Below are 26362 nucleotides of genomic sequence, written 5' to 3' on the forward strand. Positions count from 1 at the left end.
CTGTTTTTTTGGCACAAAACTTTTGATGGTGCTTTGGCGAAAGTCCACTGTAATGGCCTGTCTAACAGGCCATCAGGTAAGGGTGTTTTGCCAGGAGGAACTACGATCCAGGAGACCCGGGAGAGTAATAAAGAGCTGAGATGGAGGAAGTCTGACCTTGTGACACTAGCCGATGTGTCGGTGAAGAAACTTCGGTCCTAGCTCTCCGGAATTACCAAGAGGCTCTGAAGGAACTGAAAACCAAGTTCCTGAAGACATCAAGGACATAACAACATGTTTCGAACCAGAACATGTTGCCACTGGGCTTGCTCCATTCTGCCAGTTGCTTCCTCCCAAAAAGTTAGAGGCGCAGCCTGTCCAGTTTTTGATCGACACCGGGTGCTCTACAAACTTACTGAGCAAGCGTTTGACAAACTTCCTCAGAGCGCAAGAGACTTGTTAGAGAAGAATGACAGCCATGCTCTCGCGGCCAATAAGACCCAACTTCCATTTTATGGTGTCATACGTCTGCCTATATGACTAAGGAGGTTTTTATGATGAGCCCCATCTATGAGAAAGCCATTCTTAGAATGCCCTTTTTGATGGCTCACCAGTGCGCTATGAAGTATAAGAAGCCCGTGATCTCCGTGGACAATCGACTCCTGCCCTGTACAGACAAGCATGGGTGATTGTTACCCAGCAAGATGCAAGTGGTATGAAACACAGTAATGTCGGCTAGGGCCAAGAAGAAGGAGACTCTAACCAAAATAAGGTTTAACTTGAAGTTGGCGAAACAAAGCGCTGAGAACTAAGAGTTTAGCCAAGAACTCGAGGTTAGTCTAAAAGAGCTCCGAAGGCAGCACAAAAGTTAACAGAAGGAAAAACGGAAACGCGATGTCTTGGAGAGTCAGCCAGGCATGTGAGTCTCTCGTCGGTTCGGCCATTGAGCTCAGGGCACCTGGTCTACCTTGGCACAGTCCTCAACCACCTGATCGATATGGAGAGTGGACATGGGTGGCGACCCTGACGCCTAATGGTTGGAAAAGGACCGTCTTAGCCAGGCTGCCTCTATAAGCAACTCTATTTTTAATGAAGAAGAGGCTCATGTTGTGTTACACCTGATTGGCGCTCTGCTTTCTATTGATCACCTGAAACAGACCGAGATGCAAGAAGTCTGGAGTACAAAGTCGGCAACGCCAACCCTAAGTTCGGCTGGCTATCCCAATGCCGACGATGCTCAAATGAAGGAATGGAGGAACGACGATGAAGGAACGACGATGCTCCAAATGGGGGGAGTGTGTAATGACAGCCAGACAGGCACTAACACCAAGCATCCCGGCTTGAAGGTGATGAAGTAGTGGCATGTATTATAAGCCAAGCAATAATAACCAGCTCGGCTAACAGGATAAAGTCGGCACGACCAGGGCCGCCTCAGCTGTTCAGTACATAGCAGTTGGCTCAGCTATCTTGGCTATATTCGGCTGGACTGGCGACATTATTATGTATATACTAGAGCCGAGCCACGCAGGCAAAATTAATCGAGCATAAAGGAGGCAGAGTCCAACAAGAGTAGAAGCATATATAAGGAGACAGGATGAGCCAAGAAAGCGAGAGATTGCTAGCAGTCTCTTGCATGCTGTTCTTTGTAATGCACACACATTGAATATGTATATTTATGTATATTTATGCAGGATATGTATCTATTCTATAGCCTGTGCACTTGGTGTGTTTGTTTGCCTTATCGGTCTTGTGGAAAGCAAAGGTCAGGCAGCGTCTTTTATCATTGCGTATTCATGCGTATTATAATTGCATTTTCGTTAAATTGGGCTACCGGTGTGTTATAATTTGATATTGTATATACACCCAGACATACAAGGACATATTGGCAAACCAACCAGATATCATGGTGGTGGGCATGGATAACAAAAGGAATACTGTAATAAATAACAGTACCCAATGACTACAACATAGCCTGAAAAGAAAAGTCGAGAGATATCTTTTATTTAAAGAAGAGATTGAAAAGTGTTGACCAATAAGACTAACTGTAATTTGAGTAGACATTGGGACATTGAGTGCTATAACTTCTGCACATCAAATGTGGTTTGCCCAAATATTGGCAGCAATCAATGCAAGTCAGTTTAAGTAAAGCGCGCTGGTGGGAATGGCTAAGATCTTAAAACAAAAGATGCGGGAGGGGGGCTCAAAGGTATACAATAGATATACAGTAGACAGCAAAAATGAAGACCAGAGCATAAAAGCCTATGCAGTTTCTATGCGGCTGTCGACAAGTTAAGGCAGGTTCACACACAATATCGTTGTATGTCAGTGTTAATTACACAAAACTCCAATCCTGATCTGTGACAACAATGCTGACACAATCACAATCCCTTTTGCATTTACATCAGCAAAATATCCACGAAATCGTGTTCTCATTATACAATGCAATTACGAAAACAACAAAATACTAGTTCCGCAGCAACTGTCATCAAAGAGAATATGGTTCGAGCATCCGAGACGGCCAATCACCATCGCCAAAGTAAGTTGTACACACTGCGCAGGCTATCATGGATGCTTGGTGAACTATTGTCCGCATATGCCGCACTGTCATTGAAACTATATCTGCATTGTCTCAATGATGCTTTCGGTTTACGGTGCCCATAATCAATTAGTAATTGACAGGAGGACAATGACGAAATACAGTGATATAGTGTGTACCATCTTCACTAACCGAATTTTCCTCGATTGTTGTGACAATGGAACCACACACTGATGCTGAGAAACCTGATTGGCGCATTAAACTCTTCCAGGGTGTCCAACACCGACAAGTATATGAGGTTGGTGGCCTCCACCAGACATATTTTGGACTGAATAAAACTAACCTAGCGGACAATGCAGAGTTGCTTACATGGCAGTGTAGAAGCAAGTGATCTAACTAGGCTACTGCAAACAAACATCTATCATGCTAGAAATGAACGTAAATGCAGACTGTGCAAGGAATCACCAGAGATCATCCAACATATCATCAGTGAATGTTCACGGCTAGTCACACATGCATAGACTGAGCAGTATAATCATGGTTCAGAAGTATTGTACAAAAGTCAATGCGATAAGCGTGGCCTCAATAAACCACAACCCTGATGGAAAACTCCAGAAAGGTCAATCTGAATGACCGTGCTAAGCTCCTCTGAGACTTCTACATCTGAGATGACAAGCATGTCATGGCAAACCAGCCAGATACTGTAGTGTTAGAAATGGAGAACAAGAGACTACTACACTAGAAATTCCCCTGTCATACAGCCCACGACCAAAGTGATATTGGAAAAAAGAAAGGGTACTGCTGGTTGAGCAATGCAATCTTAGCAGTCAAATGGCACTGCAGCACAATAGGAGATATGCAATGGTAGCTGCAATGGTAACTGTAATGTACTGGGTGTTATTATGTACAACAAACAGCAATAATGAAAGAAAAAGATTATATGTTTATATCTCTCCCCTGCAATAGGAGAAATGCAATATTAGAAGTAAAATGGCAAGCTGCTGTGTAATATACACAGTTTGAAAACTGGTTGTGTTGATTGTTGAATGGTTTTGACAGCGATCTGTAACAGAAAGCAAGCATTAGCATTCACGTGTGTCTGGAAGTTTTTTGCAATCTGGAGCAAAATGAAGAAATGGGTCTGATTACAGAAACCATGGTTAAAGGTTGACTTGCAACAAAATTCACATTACAGTTATTTGGTATCAAAAGATTCACCATGTCTTACTCTGTTGTGGTGTAGGTGCCACATATGTGGAAATGTGATTACAAGCTCTTAAAAGCTCAATAACGAAAAGCCGCCGTAAATTGGAATCAATTTATTTCTCTGACGTTGTCATTACATTTGGCTATTGTTTTGTCACGTGATGTTCTCAACTGAATTGAAAGGCCAATAAAAGGCTCATTGTAAAATTTCTCGTAGCACTAGTTTATGACAAACACTTCGGGTTTTACTGAAGACCTCGTATCAAATATAGATGCTCGCTACTTTACAGTTTTGTTTCGACTTGGTCTAATCGTCTAGCCGTAATCTGATCATGTGACCCAATACTTTGCAAATAATTTCTGCAGCAATTTTTGATTATCCCAAGTGACCAACAGGCTCATCATGATTATCAGACAATGATATGTATTCCTTCGAGTTAAGGTTAAAAAATTAAACGAATTTTTTCAGTAAGTTATACCCTAGGACACTTATGTATTCGCCTCATCTAACTTTCGCGTTTTCGCGGAGTCATCCTCTCGCGAAAATTTCATGTGCGAAACTAAACTATCATAACAAACGAGCGAAAAAGCGAAATTAAATAGCTTTGTTCATTGATAGTCAGGCCTGTATTCACTGGTTGCAAGTTGGGGTGGCTAATGTTAGGCGACTAGTTATGACCACCTATGGTGTGGAGGGGGGGGGGGCGGTGTAAGCCCCCAACAGGTTTCTCTCATGTAGGGCCTTAGCCGGGCCTCTCGTGTGAAGTTTTAAAAATTTTTATCGGAAAGTATCATCATTTTTCTATTTTTTGAGATTTGTTTTGTTTTAGGTGATGTGACTGACGAGATGTTTTTAAATTAAAGTAGGCAAAACTTGACCGCAGTTAAAACGCTCAGAAAAAATACATCTTTTTCTTTTGAGCGTTTTAACAAAGATCAATTTTGCGGATTTTATTTCAAGTTCATTTGAAGGTTTTTACGCTTTCGATGGGACATGGCCAAGCGGGTGTTTGGTAAAACTTGATCTTTTGCAAACCTTTATAAAAGTCGTTAACAAGAATATTTTGCCTCTGATGATGATAATGACGCCTAAGAACTACTAAAAGTTGATGTTTGTCTCTATGGCTTGGAATGAAGTGATATTCTACAGCACAAGCATACAGCATCTACATAAAAATCGTGTCCATGGCCGTTGGGCAAATAACCTTTCAAATAAATGATGTTGAGGTCGAGTTATCTGAAGCAATTTATCATTGCGTTGGAACTGACCAAACAAATCTGTTCGAGTTAACCTTGTGTTTAAGATGAAACGTTACATTTTATCCGAGGGCGAGTTATCCGAGTTGGACTGTACTTAGCCGTAAAACATTTCCAAAAAGTTGGGGCGGCTCAGCGGGCCAGCCGCCCCAGAGAATACGGGCCTGTTGATAGTCCAAGAAACAAATGGCAGCAAGCGATCAAATTGCATTATCGACCTTGCCCACACCATTCTACCTGCGGTTCACAATTACAAACTAGTTGCAAATTGAAATTTTTTTTATCGGTGAACTGAATCTGAGGAATCTAATTATGTTTGTTCCACTGCATTTATTTTCACATCACTATATTTTTGCACTCATTAGAGCTGCGAAATTAAGTTGCTGCGAAATTTTACTCTGTGAGCTACTCACAAAACTAAATACTAGCGAAATATAAGTGTCCTAGGGTAAGATATCAGTGCTTAAAGTGACAGCATTACAATGACAATAAAATAGACACTAAGAACAATAGACATGGTTTTATTGAATGCGTGAAGTATATTTGTGAAAATATTTCGACGAATGAGGTTGCATGAAAGTGTAAACAGAAGTCATCTTGTCGATACAACTACGCCCCATTTGAGTCGTTTTGGAAAGAAATTCTAATCTACGGCGGTTTTGTGATGGCCACGATTAACTGTTCGTTTTTGAGCTTTTAAGAGCTTGTAATCACATTTCCACCTATTTTGCACCTACAACACAACAGAGTAAGACATAGTGAATCTTTTGATACCAAATAACTGTAATGTGAATTTTGTTGCAAGTCAACCTTTAAGTTGGGTGTGTTAGATTTAGAGTTATCTACACTAGCAGAAGGAGAAATTTCTCAGTTATTTTGCAAAAAAAATTTGCTTCCAACTAAATTACGGCATATTTTATGGTCAATAAACTGAATGCATGTTTACCATTAGTGCAGAAACATAGTTCTGAGAAAACTGGTGTTAAAGTTTGAGAAACGAAAACCAATGCACAATTTTGTTTCCATTTCAAAATGTCATAGCAACCAATATCAAGAAGTTGTGATATTTATTTAATTTTCTGTATTTATATCCATAGAGTTATGCTGAATTTAAAAATCTAAATAGGTTTTAGTTGGTTGTCATAGAAATAGCTGTATATCTATAAGAAAATGTAGGCCTATAACTTAATTTTGCAGATGTTAAAAATGGTTTGGCAGTACCGCGATATTGGACACAGCCGCAGTATCATCAACAAAATCTTTAGAAAAATAATAACGGTAACATATTGCACACTATCGGTCACTATATACTTCTATCTTGTAAATTCGAATGATTATTCTTATAATTAAATCTTACAATAATCTTATAAAATCGAATAATTATTCTTATATTTAAATATTGTAATAATTTTATAAGAATTGTTAAAAAAATGTCATCGTCATTTCTTTCACTTTTACTGCTTTGGACATCAGTTGGAATACCAAAGTACTCATTATAAGTGTACCGAATGTCAGAGTTATCTTTAAAATTGGCAAAAAAGAAATGATGACTTTTCAGTACTTCTTCGTTAATTACAGAAACCTTCGGCAATTGGACAATGCCATATACTGGTGAAACGTGCATATTTTTCTTGTGAAATGCGCACGGCTTAATGGTTCTACTATCTGTCGCACGGCTTTATCGGCGTTTTGCTTGCTGGTCTTAATTTTGATTAAAAAAGGCTTGTCAGGTTTTAATGGCGATTTTAGGCCAAATTATTCTTTCTAGTTATGTATAATCCGATCAAATGGGTAAGTTTTAGAATATTGTCGACACTTTTCAAAGACTTGGTAACATATTTAAATGCGTTTATATGTGTTTTGCATCATTATTATACTTAAACGACTTCACAGAAAAATGGTTAAATTTTTTGAATGGATTTCAGTACAAGGGTTTGGGTGTGGCCGAGGATGGATAATTTTCGGGAGTTGTGTGCATATATGCATTTATCATAAAGCTCCCAAACACTCGTTTCACTCGTGTTTGGTCGTGGAAATACATAGATATAGCAATGCTCATTGACTATGACATTGCCAGCAGGGAAATAGGCAAGTGGAAAAATAACTCCCACTCGGAGAGGAGATTGAAAAATGCTGCCATGTAAGAACAACCTTAATTCCAATAGTCATTAGAGCATTAAGTGCTATAACATTTGCTCACCAAATTTAGCTTGTCCAAATACTGACGACAATCAACACAAGTCAGCAGCAAAAAAAACCTATTGTGAACGACAAAAATCTTGAGGGGAGTTTGAGTAGGCATTACCAGCCACTTGAGTTAACTGGGTTGCAGAAACAATTTTTTATATAGCATATAATTGTACACTATGTATACACTATATATGCATTATATATATACGCTGTAAATATACACTATTTATATCGACTGTATATATAAATGCACACTATATATACTTGTATATACACTAAATGCTATATAGCCACAAACAGGTAATAAGGCAGAGTTGTTTTATAGAGACTGAGAATAGAGATCAAGGATGCTAACACGATCCAAGTTCGAGGTGAGGATCCTAAAGCTAAGACATGCTGCGTCTGTGCCCCTTCATTTGAATAGTGATTGTAGAGATGGAGGTTGTAGAGATGGAGGTTGTAGAGATGGAGGTTGTAGAGATGGAGGTTGTAGAGATGGAGGTTGTAGAGATGGAGGTTGTAGAGATGGAGGTTGTAGAGATGGAGGTTGTAGAGATGGAGGTTGTAGAGATGGAGGTTGTAGAGATGGAGGTTGTAGAGATGGAGGTTGTAGAGATGGAGGTTGTAGAGATGGAGGTTGTAGAGATGGAGGTTGTAGAGATGGAGGTTGTAGAGATGGAGGTTGTAGAGATGGAGGTTGTAGAGATGGAGGTTGTAGAGATGGAGGTTGAGGACATAATTGTTGAAGAGTTTTGCTTTCATTCTGTTTGTAGTGGTGGTGCTCATGAATGGCAAGATGTTTCTAAGCTTTATTGAGACGGAACAACTCCTTGTTGCAACATTGAATGAAGTTGAATAGATGTCAAAAAACTTAAAGATTTGCACGGTAGGTAAAAAAATGGACAACAATAAAAAAGGAGGATTCAGCATGTGACAAAAAAACTCTCAATTACTTTTATGTTGTCTTTATTTAAAGAAATTGTGGTTTTAGCCGAACGGAATTTGATTGGTCGCAGTATATTATTCGTATTCAGATTCGTATTCATAGCAAGACTTCTGTTGGAGCCGATGAATTTTTAACTAAACACTTCAAAGGATGGCCTTGAACTTTCATAGTTCTAAAACCACTACTGTGACTGCGATCAACAGATTTTAGCTCAAGACCAGTTGGTAAAACCATTCCATAGACACAAGTCTGTTGAAGCATCTGGAGGCCAAACCATAGGAAACAATAAATTTCAGAAACAAATGTATGACAAAAGAAGCTAACTCCAATATAACAATCATAATATTTGCAGTCATCAAGAGTAAATCAGGGCGTTCATAGTTACACCATTAATACATCTTTTATGCATTGGAGCATACTCATTACATGTCATATCAATGAGCTTTTCTGGTGAAGTTCATGCATACATCAAGGGTGGGCAAAGTTTTTTCTCAAAGAGCCAAATTTCAAAGTTGCAAGATTTTTGGAAGCCGCATAACGTGTGTATTACAGTATAACATTTCATACTGATATTACAAGCTTGGTAGTTGTATTGTAATTAAATTTATTTATTAGAATACTTTTACAATAGCATTGAATAATGTTGAAGTGAGCCTAAAGAGCTTTGTATAACTTAAAGTTTAGTGAGATTTATAGAATTGTTTATGGCTGCTCATTATCTTTTGGTAATCTGGCTCTCTACTGCAGCATGCTATTCTTAGGAGCTGACACAAGTGATCTTGAGTCAATGTGGATCTCAACTTGCTCTCGATATTACTCATGTATAAAAATGTTGATTCACATATATATGTAGCAGCAAACACAGTGTACAACCATTTTCCTAGTTGAGCAAGCTGTAGATATTCAGACTTTGTTGAAGCTTTCAAGTAGAAGACCTCCTCAACTTTATTTATATCTGTACCTTTGAGGTTACACAACTCCAATTGCAGAGATGAGGCATTAACACTTTTCAATGGCGACTGAGTAACCCACTTTCCATTAGGCTTTGCCTTCTGAGGTGCTTTTATGAGTTGTATGATGTGTTTCAAAGAGTGAAACTGACTAAATCGATTGTTAAACTTTTGTTGAATCTTTTTTATAAAGTGAGTGTAATCAGCTGTACAAGAGGCCATTTGTTCATCCTCATCTAAAAATGCTTTTAGAGTAGAAAAGTGAAGCATATCACCTTACACATCCACTAGAAACAATTCCAACTTATGGGAGAAGGCTCGAACAACTAGTAGTGTATCAATGATAGTCTTGTTCTTCCCTTGAAGCTTGAGGTTCAGATTATTCAAATGGCCACAGATGTCAACAAGGAAGTCGAGGTCACTCATATCTTTAAAAGAGCTCATCATTACTTGAAACTGTTTTGCAATCAGGCTTGTGCATGTATTTAAAAATGAGGTTAGCTCCTGACGAATACTTCACAACCTTGACAGAACATTTCCCTTACTTATCCATCTAATGTTATTTTATGTTAGCAAATCTTCACTAGTGGCATCGTTTTTTTTAGAAGCTTCCTTAAGTTTCTGCGTCTGAGAGCTGATCGACTTCTGAGGAAATTGATCATCTTCATAGCCTTACATATTAGTTGTTGAAAGTGATCATTTAGTTTTTCGCATAAAACAGTTTGGTGGATGACGCATTGGAATGCTCGCATTGATGGCATATCCTTCTTCAATCTAGCTATGACACCTTGCTCTCTTCCAACCATGGTTGGAGCGCTATCTGTTGTTACAGATATGCATTTGTGAAGAGTTATCTTCATATTATCAAGTCCTTTAAAGAAGGCATCATAGACGACCTGGCCATTGGTTTCTTCTTCTAATTCAACCAAATTAAGAAGCCCCCTCCTTTCTTTCTTTACCATCAAAGAGTATGTAACACAGGGTATAGGGCTAAAGAAGTATACTATGCTTTATAAAGAAACATGCTGATGCTTTATAAAGAAGCATGTAGCATAAATGTGTGGGTTAGTATTTTGGAAACAAATATCACAAAACAGGTGCATCTATTTCTACTTGGAGTTATGTTCTCTCTTTACTGTCTTTTAAAATGCACTTGTATGATTTCAGCTTGCAACTGCATGGTAAAATGACATTACTATTTGTTAGTGTACACACAGTAGCCTACATACCTTACAGAAACTGCTAATTGAACTAAACCCATTATATCAGTGGATTTATCAATAACGATTGGAAAGTAATCTGCCTGGTCTATATGGTTTAGCAAAGTCATACTGAGATAATCATAAATACTTTTAATTCTACCAGTAGCAGTTTTCTTAGAAAGTGGTATTGCCTTGACTTTACTAATCACATCACACTTATCTGGAAAAAAGTAATTCCATAACCTCAACCATGCATTCTTTACAATCTCAGCATTAGAATAGGGAAGCATTGCTTTTGCTAGAATCTTTGACACTCGTAGAGGAGCTTCTGTAGCGCGTTTATCAGTAGCTGTGAAAGAAACTAGCGTATGTTCTGAAGAAGTTAGCAATTTCTGAAGTTTATCTAGCTTTTGATGTCTAGCTAAAGATTCCAGTGAAAATGTTGCAGTAAACCCTATGTGCTTGATGTTCGTCTTCTTGTTAGCAGAGACTGTTTCCTGGCACAATAGACATTGTGGTTTGCCATGCCTAAAAATGAACGCATATTCCAGGGTTCACTCATTTTGGAATTATTTTGTAGATTCGTTTTTATTTCGTTTACTTTGTGAAGTTCCTATTGTACCTCTGAAAATGGTTCGTTTTGTTAAAGATGTCATTGTTACTCCCACTTCATTAATTGGCTTAATTGCAAATGACATGTTCAACTAAAAGACAGCATCTTATATAAGCCAGTATTATGAAATCATGATAAACATTTCTAGAGCATTCTAATTTTGTCCTCATTAGGTCAGCAACAGACGTTATTACATCGGAAAAGCTACACGTGCATGATGCCATGAACTATGACTCATGATGCATGTGTAGGATATATATAATGCAGTAATAGTGCAGATTTAAATAAGCCTAATATGTCACAATGCATGTCGTTTTGCACAGTATATTATAAGGATATTTTTATAAACGTCAAACAAATTTGAATTTTCACAGCGTTGAAGGAGCCGCAACAAAATTTGCAAAGAGCCGCACTTTGCCCAGCCCTGGCATACATGTTTTAGGCTTAATACAACATCTCTAGTGTCGCTAACAAATTAAATATTTGATAAAAGACCTAAATGAACTATTTGTTACACTTTGAAACACAAGCAAAGACATTTATTGCAGCACACATTAGTTTTATCATACTGAAGACAGGTGTGTCTTGCTTGCTTTATGCAACCAAACAAGAGTTGTACGCTCATGCTGTTTGATGGGCAGGCAACTTTCAAGATAAGTTTTTTGACCCTAATTAGTTACTACAATTGAACAACAAAGAGTATTGTCAATAAATTAACATTTTGATTCTGAGACTAATTTTTATAATAGTAAATTATATTATAGTATTATATACAGCTAGCTCTATAAAAGCAATATATAAATTCAAGTTAAAGCCCATACTTACAACTAAAGCGATACTATTGAGTTTTGAACAAGGCTAAGCGCCCGCAAGTTTACCTCTCCTGAGCTTCTAGGTTCTTAACAGATTTCATGTTACACAATTAACAGGGAGTTATCTGCTCATCACCAGATTGTGTGATTTGTCGCGGACAACAGATGACATTTCCCACAGACGCTGAAGAGAGCCTAGCAGGTCACTAATTGTTGAAATATGTACTGTTTATAATTAGCTTATGTCACATGACCTTACCAATAACTGTCCTATATACTGACACTTGGTTTAACGTAATAAGTGTGCTTTAGTTCTGTAATTACTTTTTGTATTGACATTATGTCCTACTTTCTGTTGTCATATTTTCAATTTGTAGTTCAAATACACCTTAACATATTGCTAGACTTACTGAACTGCTCAAGACTGTTGTAACAATTAATTACTGAAGCTCAACACTAAAATCATGACCGATTATATTTACAATGTTTGAACTACGCTAGCTACGAACAAAGCTACGCGCAGTGTTAATAGTGTTAATATAGAATTGAGCTTTGATAAGACTTTTAAGCCTTAAAAATATGGTCATAAACTAAAATATTTATGATCAGTATAATCCTGGAGTTAGATCTTTGTATTCTTGTTGGTGATACCATCAGACATCCAAATTAGGAGTTCTTTCCAGGGGTGTTGACAATAACCTGCAAAAAATTAAGAATGTGGAGAGTGCAATATTTTTAAAGATATATAAATATAATAAGTATTTAAACATATTTATTAAAATATATATTTAGTAAATAAATATAATATATTTTAAAGATTAGTTGGAGCAAGTAAAGTTAGGAATCAGCCAGTTCGGAACAAACTTGCAATACATTCATACTGTTACCACACTAAAAGTTTGTTGAACCCAATTGGAGCCAATCATTTTCTTTATTAAGTCAAATGAAACAACAAAATTGCTATCTGATTTTTTACTCATCCACAGCCATGAATCCAAAAACAGTTTTACATATTTTTTCAACACATTAGATGGTTGCCCGAATAATAAAAGTCTTTGCACAAAAAACTTATCTTTATTCAACATAAAACAACAGTTACCACTCTAACTTTCAAACTTCCTATCATAAGGAAATGATTTTGTGCAGTTTAAATAAATTAAGAGAGAAAATAAAAACAACTGTAAAGGTTTTCAAACTTTGTCAAACAAATGTAACTTTCAAACTTCATATTATGAAGAAAATGTTTTGTGCTGCTCAAATAAATTAAAAAAAATAAAACAACTATAAAAGTGTTTAAATGTAAATGTGAAATAATTAGCAAGTAATTGCTAAATTAAGACTGTTTTGCTACGGTTACAATAAGAGATGATTCGGTAATGATACAATTAATACGAACTGAGAAAACACAATAAAATCTTGAATATGTTGAATTAATAATAACAGTTTGTATACAGAAATGTGTATGTATAAAAAAGGTTACTGTTCCAGCAGAAGCTATCCATCAGAACTTTGGTAAACTTCTGGTACATCTTGATACTGGCACAAATGAAAAAATGAGATACTGTAGTGACTTTGTCTGACCAAACGGAGAGACAATGTAGAAGTTATTCCTACTCGAGATAATACAATTGTCCACGTTAGAAGTATTAGCCTTTAACAATTTAGCAATTGAACCTTACGAAAAACCGGAAATAGAAGTTCATGAAAACACGAAAAAGCGTTGTGTTTCATAGAGTTCAAGAGTTCCTAGAGTTCAATTAATACGTCATTTGGCGTGTTAAAACAGGTGTCTGCACATTTCCTGTGTAAACAGGAGTAAATTGTTCCTAAACACCTTAACTTTGCTGAAAAACATATCTAGAATTGTTAAGTCAAGTATGCTGATACTTGAATGAACACAAAGAATGTTGTAACGCTAGTCTTATGGCAAGAACCAACAAAAATATTTGTTTATCAAAACCTGACAGAATACTCTTTTTACAAAGTATGTTTTGTAATTGCTTGCTATAGATCACCCATAAGCCCTCAGTTTAGTATACCCATGTGTATGTATGCATGTAAATGTACGGCAGTACTAGTGTGAGCGTTCAGAAAAACTGATTAATTGCGTAGCAGGTCTAGAAAAAGAGTTGTCCTTCCATGCATGTTTCATAACAGAACTTTGTTGAGTTAGTAAAAAGTAAAGTTGGTTACTTTTCAACTAGAGAAGGGCAATAGAGACAGGCTTACAATGCTTCCGAGATCAAATTTCAAAGAATTTATTAAAATGGTCTTTCATCCTTGGTAGATGCAACAGCCATGTTAGAATGAAGCGTTAAGATAAAGCTTACCGTTTTACGTTCCGTGTACTGCTCGAGTCCAAACTCTCCAAGATCTCTTCCTTGACCAGACATCTTGTATCCACCAAAAGGAGCAGCCGGGTCAATAGCATTGTAGCAGTTTACACTGCAATCATCCAAATGGTTGCAAGTTCCTGCTGTTGTCATAGCAACAGCGACATTCAATACAAGGCAGAGTCTGTGTAACCAGGCAATAAAGTAAGGCATAGCTCAGTGTGTAATTAGTTTATACAAAACATATAGCTTTAGAGCTCAGGCTATCCACCTATAACACTGTGTAGCTAGTCTATACAAAACATAGCTTTAGAGCTCAGGCTACCTTCCTATCACACTGCGTAACTAGTCTATACAAAACATATAGCTTTAGAGCTCAGTCTAGTTACCTATCACACTGTGTAACTAGTCTATACAAAACATAGCTTTAGAGCTCAGGCTACCCACCTATCACACTGTGTAACTAGTCTATACAAAACATAGCTTTAGAGCTCAGAGTACCTACCTATCACACAGTGTAACTAGTCTATACAAAACATAGCTTTAGAGCTCAGGCTACCCACCTATCACACTGTGTAACTAGTCTATACAAAACATATACATGTAGCTTTAGAGCTCAGTCTAGCTAACTATTAGGCAGATAAAATATACATATAGCTGTAGACTCACTAGACAGTTCCAGCTCGGAGTTCATGACCAGTTTTAAAGGCCTTCTCGATGTCCTTGGTGAACACTGAAGCAGCCAGACCATAATGATTCTTATTGGCTCTTGCTATCACCTCGTCAATGTTCTTGAACTTGGCTATTTGCATCACTGGGCCAAATATCTAAAAACATACTCATAACTGCCTATATGTACTTGAAGTTGCTTGAATATTTTAACCAGTGCATTTGAAGTTCCTTCGTAGCTGTACTCGAGTCAAAGATAATGACAAGTCTACCTTCTAAAAACTCACCACTTCATTTGTACTAATCAATTAGAATGGATATTTTCAACTGATTGAGTATTTCTATATTTACCAAACAGCAAGTGTCTACCCTGAACTCCCCTCTATATTCTGTTTTCATGAGTGACTGAAGGAGACCCAAAATTTAGTGATTGTAACTTTAGTTTATATGAGCAAACCAAGTCTAGAATAATACTAACCAATAAGATCAACAGGTTGTAGGTGACACAAATAATCAGGCATGTATGTCAAGGTACTTATATTTAAACCATTAACAACAAGTCATACTGAAATGATTTTCAGTCATTTGTTGAATTACCTCTCTACACAACCTTATATTAGGTTGAAACAATTGCTGTCAACAAAAACCACTAAATAGTAACATATTGTGTATCAATATTGTCAGCAGTAGTCATCATAAGCACGGATAAATATGGATATTTAAAGTACTTCTTGGCAGCTGTAATCTTTAATACAATAGGAGGCATATCCACTCATCCATTTATCCGTAGCAACAGTTGAAGGTTAGAAAAAGGTTGCATCATAAGGGATTTGAACTTACAACACTCAGATCAATAAACCAACACTACAACACCTGCGCATATCAACTGCATTCTAGCATTTCAAAAAATTGTGGAAATACTTATTCTCTGTGCTCTATCAACGCTTTATAACGCACAGAGGTGACCTCCCACAGCGCACTAGACTGACAGAGTACTAGCGGGTAATAGTAACAGTAATAGCAGTTTAGTAATAGCTTGTTACCTCTTCATTGAATACTCTCATGCTGTCCTTGACATCTGAGAAGATGGTTGGTTGGAAGTAATAGCCTTTGTCCCCGTGTTTGGTACCTCCTGTAGCGAGGGTGGCTCCTTCATCCTTTCCACTCTGACAGAGCTCTGTGATTTTTTCTAGCTGTTCTAAGCTTACCTATAGAAGAGTTGTTCTCTCATGCTAATAGATCTTGATAAATTAACTTGCTATATCTTTCACTGATGCTGTAGTAGCCGTATTGATAGATGGTTGATGAGATAAATATATGCAAGTAGTTTACAAGGAATTTCACACCAAAAACAATACTATAGAAGAGCTAGCAATTTTCTTAATGAACATCTCTAAAAGTCATGTCCAGTAGCCTACCTGAGGTCCTTGCTCTGTATCGGCATCAAATGGATCTCCCAACTTTCTCTTCTGAGCTCGGGCTACACTTGCTTCGACAAACTTATCATATATTGCTTCTTCTATGTATAGCCTGCTTCCAGCAGCGCAGCACTGGCCTTGGTTGAAGAAGAGTGCAAAGTGGGACATCTCCACAGCGTAGTCAACTGTAATACCAAAGAAATTTGAATAACAGACCCTTTTATCAGACATTCAACAAATGTAGCCTCGCAACCGCTACTTGAAATCCAACTTATTTTAAAGTTGTTCCATCTTGCTATTAAAAGTGTGTTGCTTATCATTTCAACGATTCTTAAACGTTGACTTGCAACAAAATTTACATTATAGTTATTTGGTATCAAAAAATTCCCCATGTCTTACTCTGTTGTGTTGTATGTGCAAAATATGTGGAAACGTGATTACAAGCTCTTAAAAGCTCAAAAGCGACAGTTAATCGCAGCCATAACAAAAATGCTGTAGGTTGGAATCAGTTTATTTCTCAGACGTACTCAAGCAATTTGGTTATTGTTTTGACACGTAATGTTATCACGTGAATTGAAAAGCCAATAAAAGGCTCAATTTAAAACATCTCGTAGCACTAGTTTATGACCAACATTTCGGGTTTTACCGAAAAGCCTGTATCAAATATAGATGCTCGCTACTTTACAGTTTTGTTTCGACTTGGTCTAATCGTTCAGTCGTAATATGATCATGTGACCCAATACTTCGCAAATAATTTATGCAGCGATTTTCGATTATCACAGGTGACCAACAGACTCGTCATGTTTATCAGAGAATGATATGCACTACTTCGAACTAAGGTTAAAAAAATTGAACAAATTTTTAGGCTAGCTTTTAAGAAATCAGTGCTCAAAATGACAGCATTATGATGACGATGAAATAGACACGTAAGGGCAATAGATATGGTTTTATTGAATGCGAGAAGTATACATGTGAAAATATTTCGACAAATGAGGTTGCATGAAAGTGTAAACAGAAGCCATCTTGTTCAGATACGTCCCATGTGAGCCATTTTGGAAAGGGATTCTAATCTATGGCGCTTCCGTGATGGCTGCGATGAACTGTTCATTTTTGAGCTTTTAAGAGCTTGTAATCACCTTTCCACATATTTTGCACCTACAACACAGTGGAGTAAGACATGGTGAATCTTTTGATACCAAATAACTGTAAAGTGAATTCTGTTGCAAGTCAACATCTAGAAGGTTAAAATAACATTTTGGCTGGCAAATAATGTTTTTCAGTATGTTGCATTGCAAAGGCATAATTCGATGCAATGCATGGGCTTGCTGTATGTCACCTACTAGCTTGGTGGCTATTTCTAAAAATCTTCCTTCTTTGGCAGAATTTAGCTGCACTGCAAGGTCTAATCAAGAAGCTGAGACTAACAGTAGTTTCTATACAATTTGCAGTGCATGATGCTTTATTACACCATGAAAAGAAGGCTGACAACTCCCAATACATAGAACTGGCAGATCTAATCCACCAAAACAATAAATGATGGTCTTTAGGTGTCAGATATAAATCCGTCATTTGTTTATCTCTATTAGAAAAGGATTCTTTAGTTGAACTTCTGTCTGTTCAGCAGGCAATGGGCTTTACTTGTATTATATTGTGCAAGCTGGATGATAGTTACCACTCTCTCTATTTATAAGCTTTTGTAATTGTCAAATGAAAAATAATTTATGTACGTATATTGATCCAATAAAATAAGTTGTTCTCATTGACAGATTACAATTTCTACTATAATGCCTCCTATTTGAAATCAGTTTCATTTGAGATTCAGTTAAAAAGACTCACCAGTTTTGTTGGTAATGAAAAGTGACTTTTGAATCAATATTAAGTTGTCAGAAATGATAAAGTGCAGTATGGATGTCAACATCTTGTTTTTTTCTCTTACAATAGCAGTTGTTCTAAATGTGCCAGTTTTCACACAATCACAAAATTCTGTACACGCAATGAAAGAGACGGCTAAAATGCAAGCCAATATGCAGCTCAAACCCAAGACCTTCACTTTATTAGACTGGCATTATAACCAACTGAGGTAATCAGCCACCTTCCAAAGCTTCAGAATCAACGTGACACAGAAAGCGAACGGAAGGATGGATAACGGCCAATAATAATATTGATATTAAATGAGATTGAGAAAAACAGGTGGTTAATATTGTCATTACTTGATTCACGTTGTGTTTCTATAGGTCACTCGAAGGTCAATTAAAACAGCAGCAGGTACTCACAGTCACAATCAGCGAAGACCACATTAGGGCTCTTCCCTCCGAGCTCGAGAGAAACATTCTTTACATTTCCTGAGGCCATAGAGTGGATTAGCTGACCCACTTCGGTACTTCCTGTGAAAGCTACCTTGTCGATGTGGTCATGGCCAGCGATTGCTGCCCCAGCAGTTGGGCCGTACCCAGAAAGGATATTGACAACACCTGGATAAATACGTAGAACTCTATGGAATAATCAAAAATGTTATAAGTCAGTTTTTCATTTTGAAGAAACTTCTAAAGTAACTGCTGATCACCTGGAGGGAAGCCGGCCTCCTTGGTAAGCTGAGCCACATGATTTGCACTCAGCGGCGTCTGCTCAGCCGTCTTCATAACCACTGTGTTACCCATAGCCAGCGCTGGTGCCAACTTCCATGCTTGCATGGCCAATGGAAAATTCCACTACAACATGAATTGAACTAGTTCCTTACCATTTTCAGCCAGTTTAAGGTGTAACAAATGACTGGAAGATTACTTACTGGAATTATCTGCCCACATACTCCTACAGGCTCATGTCGGGTATATGCAAAATAATCACCATCGATTGGAATTGTCTGACCATGCCTTTTACCCGCCCAGCCTGCAAAATACCTGCAAAAAGACAGTTCAAAGAAGCTGAAGGTTGATAATAACACTTTTATATCATAACAAAGTGTAAATGTAAACATGGCTGAAACTGATCAGAAAAAGTACATTTTAACATCATGGCATAAATCTATGTGCAGCTGATACAAATGAACTATTGAGAGCATTTGAAAAACTTTTTACATAAAATCAATGTCATTAATTATAGTAGTTTTAATATAATCCTCTTTAATATGTTGCAAGACTGACAACTAAAAATTACACTACAAGAATCAATTTTGTCTAATTGAAAACCAAAGGCTGCAAAATATCAGACAGAATTTTGTTGTTTGTAGTTGAGAAAGAAATAGCCAACGAATCGAGTCAAGTTACAAGAATCAACATCCTAGATGAATGTTAGCTGTTAGATATACCTGCTACAAGTGTTAACATCCTATATGATTGTTAACTGCGAGATATACCTGCTACAAGTGTTAACATCCTACATGATTGCGAGCTGTGAGATTTACCTGTTACAAGTGTTAACATCTTATATGGTTATTAGCTGAGAGATATATATGTTACAAGTATTAACATTCTATATGATTGTTAGCTGGGAGATATACCTGTTATAAATATTAACATTCTACATAAATAAATATATTTGTTAACTATGATATCTACCTGTAAGTCTTGATGGAGAGGGGTAAGGATATACCTGTACGTCTTGATGGGAGAGGTACATCAGCTATGAGATATACCTGTAAGTTTTGATGAAGAGATGTAGGTCAGCTATGAGATATACCTGTAAGTCTTGATGGAGAGAAGTATTGCAGCTATGAGATATACCTGTAAGTCTTGATGGAGAGAGGTAGGTCAGCTATGATATATACCTGTAAGTCTTGATGGAGAGAGGTATTTCAGCTATAAGATATACCTGTAAGTTTTGATGGAAAGAAGTAGGCCAGCTATGAGATATACCTGTAAGTTTTGATGGAAAGAGGTACGTCAACAAAGTAGGCATCCTGATATGGCTTCCCATTATCCAGAGTCTCCAAAGCCTGTCAACATGGGAACATTATTTTATCCTTGCGCCCTTTGCCAATTCATTTCATATGAATAACCAATAGCATGTTTGTTGTTTTAATATCCTTGTATAGGTGTGTGCATATCTAGAAATTATGGAGTCTCACTTAAGTCTATCAAATAACTCAGCCTGTGTACATAATAGAATCTTTTTCACATCGACTGCGTCTAAAATAAACTCCATCAACCTGCCTGCATTTGGATGGATTTGTTTTAATGAATAAACAACTACACACCACCATGGTTCTAGCAGCTATACACTTGGTATTTACTTTTATGTTTTCTCTAAAGTACTTTGATTAACTAACAGTACATATTTTTGTAGAAAACAAATGATATATAAAATATTTATATTATTTGATATTGTGTAGGATATTATGCAATATATTAAAATATTATGCAGGATGTTATTCTTCGTCGCTATTGGTTGCTTTATAATAAATTCTGTTGGTGAAAAAAGTATTCTTTCTAAATTGCTGAGTTGAGTAAATTGAATCCTAACTATATTGTATACACATGTACATGCACTTGTGTATTTTATATACAAATACTGCTGCAATAGCACCAGGGTTTTATCAAAAGATTTTATTGCAAAGGAAACAATTAAATGACATAAATGTCACACCAGACAGATTAGGGATATGCTATGATCGCCCGTGTATAAATCACAAAGATTTTAGTTTCCCAAGCCTAACTAAGTCAAACATAGAGACAGTAGAGTAATATCTTACCAAGCCATTATAGTGACTGAATATAGCAGCCTTCGCTATGTGCTTGGTGTATGGTTTATTTGATTATTTCTGTGCAGTTCAATGCTTAGCCAATTTCCAACTACGGAGTAATCTTAATGATAATAAACTACAACAGCATAGCAATTGTTTCTGCTAAGATCTGCTTTATGTTTGAAAGAATGCAAAATATTTTGTATATATAAACACATCTTAGCATATACATGTATGTATTTGTTATAAATAACTATTTGATTTGAAATAAAATATTTGCTACATTTTGCTACATAATGCCCTTAAGCTATAGTTTATTCCCAGTTAGTTTATTGAGTGCCGAATTTGTTTCCATAAGTAAAATGATAGAAAGCATTTTAAATAAAATAAACTTTCAAATGGTTACTGAGCTGCGTGTGGAACATTGATTTTTATGATTGTCTCACTACTTAGTGTTTTCACTAAGTGCTCACTACTCACTCTTTAGTGTTCAGGTGTATAACAATAGTGAGTCTTTAGTTACGTCAGCAACTTGGCATCACTACATTGCTTACATGATCAAGTTTAAAATAAAATTACGCTAAATTAAATTTTATTGTACTAAAACAACATGAAAGATAGCTGTAGCAACTACCAAAAACGGTCTCAGATTTATTTGTGTTTTTACTTAGAATACAGTCAAACTCAAAATATGAAGTTAATGTCAATATTTTCTGTAAGCATGAATGTCGAAATCCGTATATGTTCATACAAATATCCATATAAAATATATTGTATTTTGTTTAATTCAATCTAGACCTCAAAGAGTAACTATAAATATTTTAGATAACTACATATATTATTAAAACATATGTAGGCCTATTGCGTAAAACTATGTAAATAACTACATATAAAATAAATGAAATGTAAAATTTATATGAAAAAAGTGATAATTGGTAAAAAGAGGTTGCAGCTACTTTATTTTGAAAAAATGTGAATAAACGAAAGTTTCAGTAGTGTTGAAAGTGATAAAAATGTGTCATGCAACTTACCCTGACACGAGATGTAGTTTTAAATCTAATTGACTGATATAATTTTATTGCTGTTTTTTGTATTTACACCAGCTTTTTGCACTTTTACTTACACATCTGTAATATTTTAAGAAATTTCAGACATTATACATTAAATTTTTATTTAATAAATGAATGTATTTTTTGAGTTTGACAGTTTTACTGTTTATGTGTGATAAAGGACTTCTGTAAGCGCACATTTTCCAAGAATAACCCCAGCACATGAAAAGAAATTTCCTTTCTGCGTTTTAGGGGTTACATTCTCTGAACATGGCTAGAATAGGCTAATCTTTAAATCTTAGAATGGCTGTCAGTATTGCAATTATGCATGAATCTTTAGTCAGACCTGGCAATACTGGGCCATGGAGGGTAGATGGAGTAATCATAAGTTGAACAGCAATATGATGGCTATGCTACTGCTGACAAGTAAAGGTTCTGTTTTCAACCACTTGTCATGGTGACCGGGGTCTTATGTACACAGAGATGATCATTTAACATTTCTAACTTGACCTCCTGATTTAGCAGTGGTAAACTAGTATAGCCATTTAGGTGCACAGCGCATGGTAAGGCAATTTAATTTAGACCAAAGGTGCAAAAAATGTTAAAATTTGTTTGAAGACTTTTCAAGGCAATCCAGCTGATGTTTGGCTCATGCACACAAGGGGATAAGCAAGAGATGACTATTAACTTGAAAAAGACAAAAAAGTATCATACAGCGAGGTAGGCTCGATCTCTCTCCATTAGGTCAGCCAGCTTATTCAGAAGGATTCATCGGTGAGTTGCATCACCTCTTCTCCATTCAGAGCCGAGTTCAAACGCTGTTTTGGCAGCCTCTACGGCAATATCTACATCGGCCTTGTCTCCCTCCGCCACATGAGCTATTACCTCCCCATTGGTAGGGTTCAAGGTTTCAAAAGTCTTTCCTGATACTGCCGGTACCCACTCATTGTTGATGAACAACTGCAACACCCAACAGGATTTACCATGAACTGTTGGTTTAACGATAAATGATTGTTATATGAAGGATGACATAGCAGAGCTTCTGTATATCAAATGTCTGTGTGTATATGATAGCTCTATGTGCATAGGATAACTCTATGTGTACAGAAGAACTTTATGTATATAGGAGAACTCTATGTATATAGGAGAATTCTATGTATATAGGAGAATTCTATGTACATAAGAGAACTCTATGTACATAAGAGAACTCTATGTATATAGGAGAACTTTATGTATATAAGATAACTCTATGTATATAAATGTAGTAGCAGTGATTAATCATCTATAACAGATCACAGGCTATGGTAAGCGTTACTCAACAAAAACAGCTGACGGCAACTGTAAATCATTTTGAGCAATCAGCAGACGACTCTGCAGTCAGTGCTTATGTATCTGCTGATGACATCACCGCTAATGACATCGCTGCAGACGACATCCTAGACAATGATATCATGATGGACAGCTTCAAGCTGGCATACAATGCAAGCTTTGCATATCCTTTCTAAATAGCGTGCCAAATTTAGCTCCGTTTCAAGCATTCTTTATGGCATTTGTTGCCTAGGCTATCAGTTGTCCACCTGGTGTAACATGATACTGACATATACGACCAATAGCGATAGTTTAAACCAATATTTTATCATGTTATCTATGTCCGAGACTTGAGATGCCAGACATTCAAAAGTGCACTTACTAATCATTATGGTGTGTTTCTATATTTTAAAAGTACTCCTTACTTCAGTCTGTAGTGTTTTTGAAAAAATAGTTTTAGGTTGGCTGTCATACAGGCAGAGAAAATCATCTGTAACTAAGTTCATAAACTCTAGCTAATATTAATCCAACTGCTATTACGTATTCGATCTCCAAATATTAATTATTGATAGATATTTATATATTAATATTTAAATATTAATATATAAATATTGATATTATTATTAATTGATATTAATACAAACATTAATATCAATATTAATATTTAAATATTAATATATAAATATTCATCAAAAGTTAATATTTAAATATTAATGGTTGTTAATATTTATTACTAGTGAAATCAAAGCAGGAACTTTCGCTAACAAGCATCCGAACAAAGTCACACGATGTCCACCTATTCAGGTTGTTTATTTTTATCAATTTACGTTATCAGCTTCTGATTTTTGAAGTTATTTATACCTTAGTTTAATAGTTCTACATTTTTAAAATTTGATTTTAATATAAGATTATGTTAATTAATTGCTTTTTAAAGCAGACCGAAGTGAGTGGCCTTTGCAGAAATTTACAGCATGCTGTTTTAATTGCTCGAATTTTCATAAAATCTGTTTTTTAAATAATACATATTATAGAAAGACCAATAATATAATATACATATTATATTATTATTCAACTGGTACATACTTGTAGTTTTGTGTATTTTCATGCATCATAGGTCATCTATGGTTCAATATTCCAAACATGGAAACAGTAATTTAACTTCAGTCAGAAATACAAGAAGCAACAGCAACCAATTATAGCAGATCCGCCACAGCATACTTTTGCTACATTATTTCTGACAGGTAAATGTGATTGCGGCATTTGGATTAAAATGTTGTACCCTGCATAATTGTAGAAGAATTACAGTAGTTTTGATAAAAATACAAAGTGTTTGTAGGTACTGAATCAAGTAGGCTTTGCTGACATCCGATAAGTTCACTCCTATAGACACGTCATTAAAAGCCTTTACCCGAAATCTTTCTAAATAAACTATTCGGTATGTGTTAAATATTTATATATTAGATCCATCCGCAGACTGTCCTTGAACTGATGGAGTAGGCCTAATCTATGGGTGATTGTCAAACCGTTGAAAACAGCGACCACTTATTTTTTATTCAGAGATTAATATTTTAGTTATTTTATCACATTAACCCATCTGGCGCATGAGTATACAACCTGAAAGGTTAGCTATGTAATATGCATATCATAGGCTGCTACAGTGCGTATTTGATAGGTATGCAACCCTCCACAAATACATGATCTTCCATTTTCCCTTAGGAGTACCCCAGGCACCTGCAACCACCTGATAAGATAGTTATAGGTATTTGGTTTCATTCATACTCAGCCAGGTATGCGATGGGGAGTCATAAATAGATAGTTTGCTAGCAAAAAAGCCGCTGCAGTACTAGTAGGTTGAACACATCTACTGACAGAAGAATATTGTTGATTTATTTGAGGCGAGGGAGTCACTAATGTTACTAGGGCCTGCATAATGTGCTGGATTATCTAAATGCATACTAACGTTTTGTATTAGGCTTCAGCGTCAAGTAGAATAGGTCTCAGCAAATTAGAAAGCAGAGTGTAAGAACAAGGTCACAGATAAGTTCTCATCGTTTCAGCTAAACCCTTGTTGAGTGTTTTAAGTGTATCAATGAGAGCCCCAAGAACACTACCAACTCAGCCATAACTTCCCATGTCTACCATTCTGGCCATGTCTTCCTACTACTACCCATTTCTTCCTATTTCAAGTGTAAAAACTAGTTGTGACCCATTTTGAACTGTAGACCGCAATAACTACGGCTAATAGTAACATCAACGTAATAGAAACATTTCGACTCGATTTTTGGCCTCCCAGTAGTTGTCTGCTTGCTGAAATATGATGAGAAACTTCAGAGAACTGTGTACCTGTACGAACTAAGTTCTTAGTTAAGCTCAGTTAAGTTGGTTATGCTGAAGACAAGGCAAGTAATGTAACTGCTGCTACGTATTTGATCACCACCACGTTATGGTGTGAATATTTGATGGCTTTTACAGGTGATACGAATATTATACGAACATCAGCAAACACATACGAGTAATAATGCATCCTTGCAAACAGAAACAGTGTGTTAAGGACTACACTACGATAGCTATGAACTCTTGCTGTGTTTGCTAGAGTCACTAGCGAACACTGCCTACCTTTGTCTCCGGTATAGCTGGCTGTCTGTTAGGAGCTGGTAGGGCCGACATATACCGGACATTTTTCCTCAAGCTTTGCCTGACTAACCCAAATCTTTGAAGAAATACAGACATGGCAAACACTACAGTTAGTTACAATGCGAGGTCTGAAAAGCCGCCGTCGCAGTTTGCAGCCCTGGAAGACTAGTGATGCGGAAAGAGCGAGCGAAGAGTGAGACCTAAAGCTCCGCCCAGCATGTCTGCTTTCATACTCATGGGACCATCAAAAAGCATTTGCAAAAACAGGGTTGTACCTTGGCAAGTTTGTCATCTTTGTAATTTGTACACACTTTCCAAGCTTGGTGCTGATATGCTACTGAATTCAGTTTAATGGAGATCCAGGCAGTCCCTTGTGACAATAATAATGATGATAATAATACTGATATTTTTCTTTATAATAAAAAACCCCAGTGACTCTGTTAAAAAATAAGACAGTTAAATCTTATCTAGAATAAAGGAATAAATTCAACTTGTGAAGGGATTTCCTATTTAAAAAGAATATTATAAATGTATTTCAAAGTGTTTGTGTGTATTGCATTATAAAAATAACTGATAAAAAGT

The 26362-nt window shown here is 36.4% G+C and overlaps 1 protein-coding gene across 1 annotated transcript; it reads right to left on the reverse strand.

Moving 5' to 3' along the window:
- Positions 1 to 12148: 12148 nt before the first annotated feature.
- Positions 12149 to 25932, reverse strand: LOC137405937 (aldehyde dehydrogenase, mitochondrial-like). The gene is made up of 11 exons (XM_068092412.1): positions 25763 to 25932; positions 22553 to 22798; positions 19963 to 20042; positions 18897 to 19008; positions 18675 to 18819; positions 18385 to 18582; positions 16112 to 16296; positions 15737 to 15901; positions 14694 to 14851; positions 14022 to 14136; positions 12149 to 12390 (listed from the first exon to the last, which is right to left on the reverse strand). Exons 2-11 carry the CDS (start codon positions 22577 to 22579, stop codon positions 12358 to 12360), a joined length of 1218 nt encoding a protein of 405 aa, XP_067948513.1. The 5' UTR covers positions 22580 to 22798; positions 25763 to 25932; the 3' UTR covers positions 12149 to 12357.
- Between the last annotated feature and the right edge of the window lie 430 nt (positions 25933 to 26362).

The sequence above is a fragment of the Watersipora subatra genome, chromosome 10 (genome assembly GCF_963576615.1).
Source record: "Watersipora subatra chromosome 10, tzWatSuba1.1, whole genome shotgun sequence".
Lineage (NCBI taxonomy): Eukaryota > Metazoa > Bryozoa > Gymnolaemata > Cheilostomatida > Watersiporidae > Watersipora > Watersipora subatra.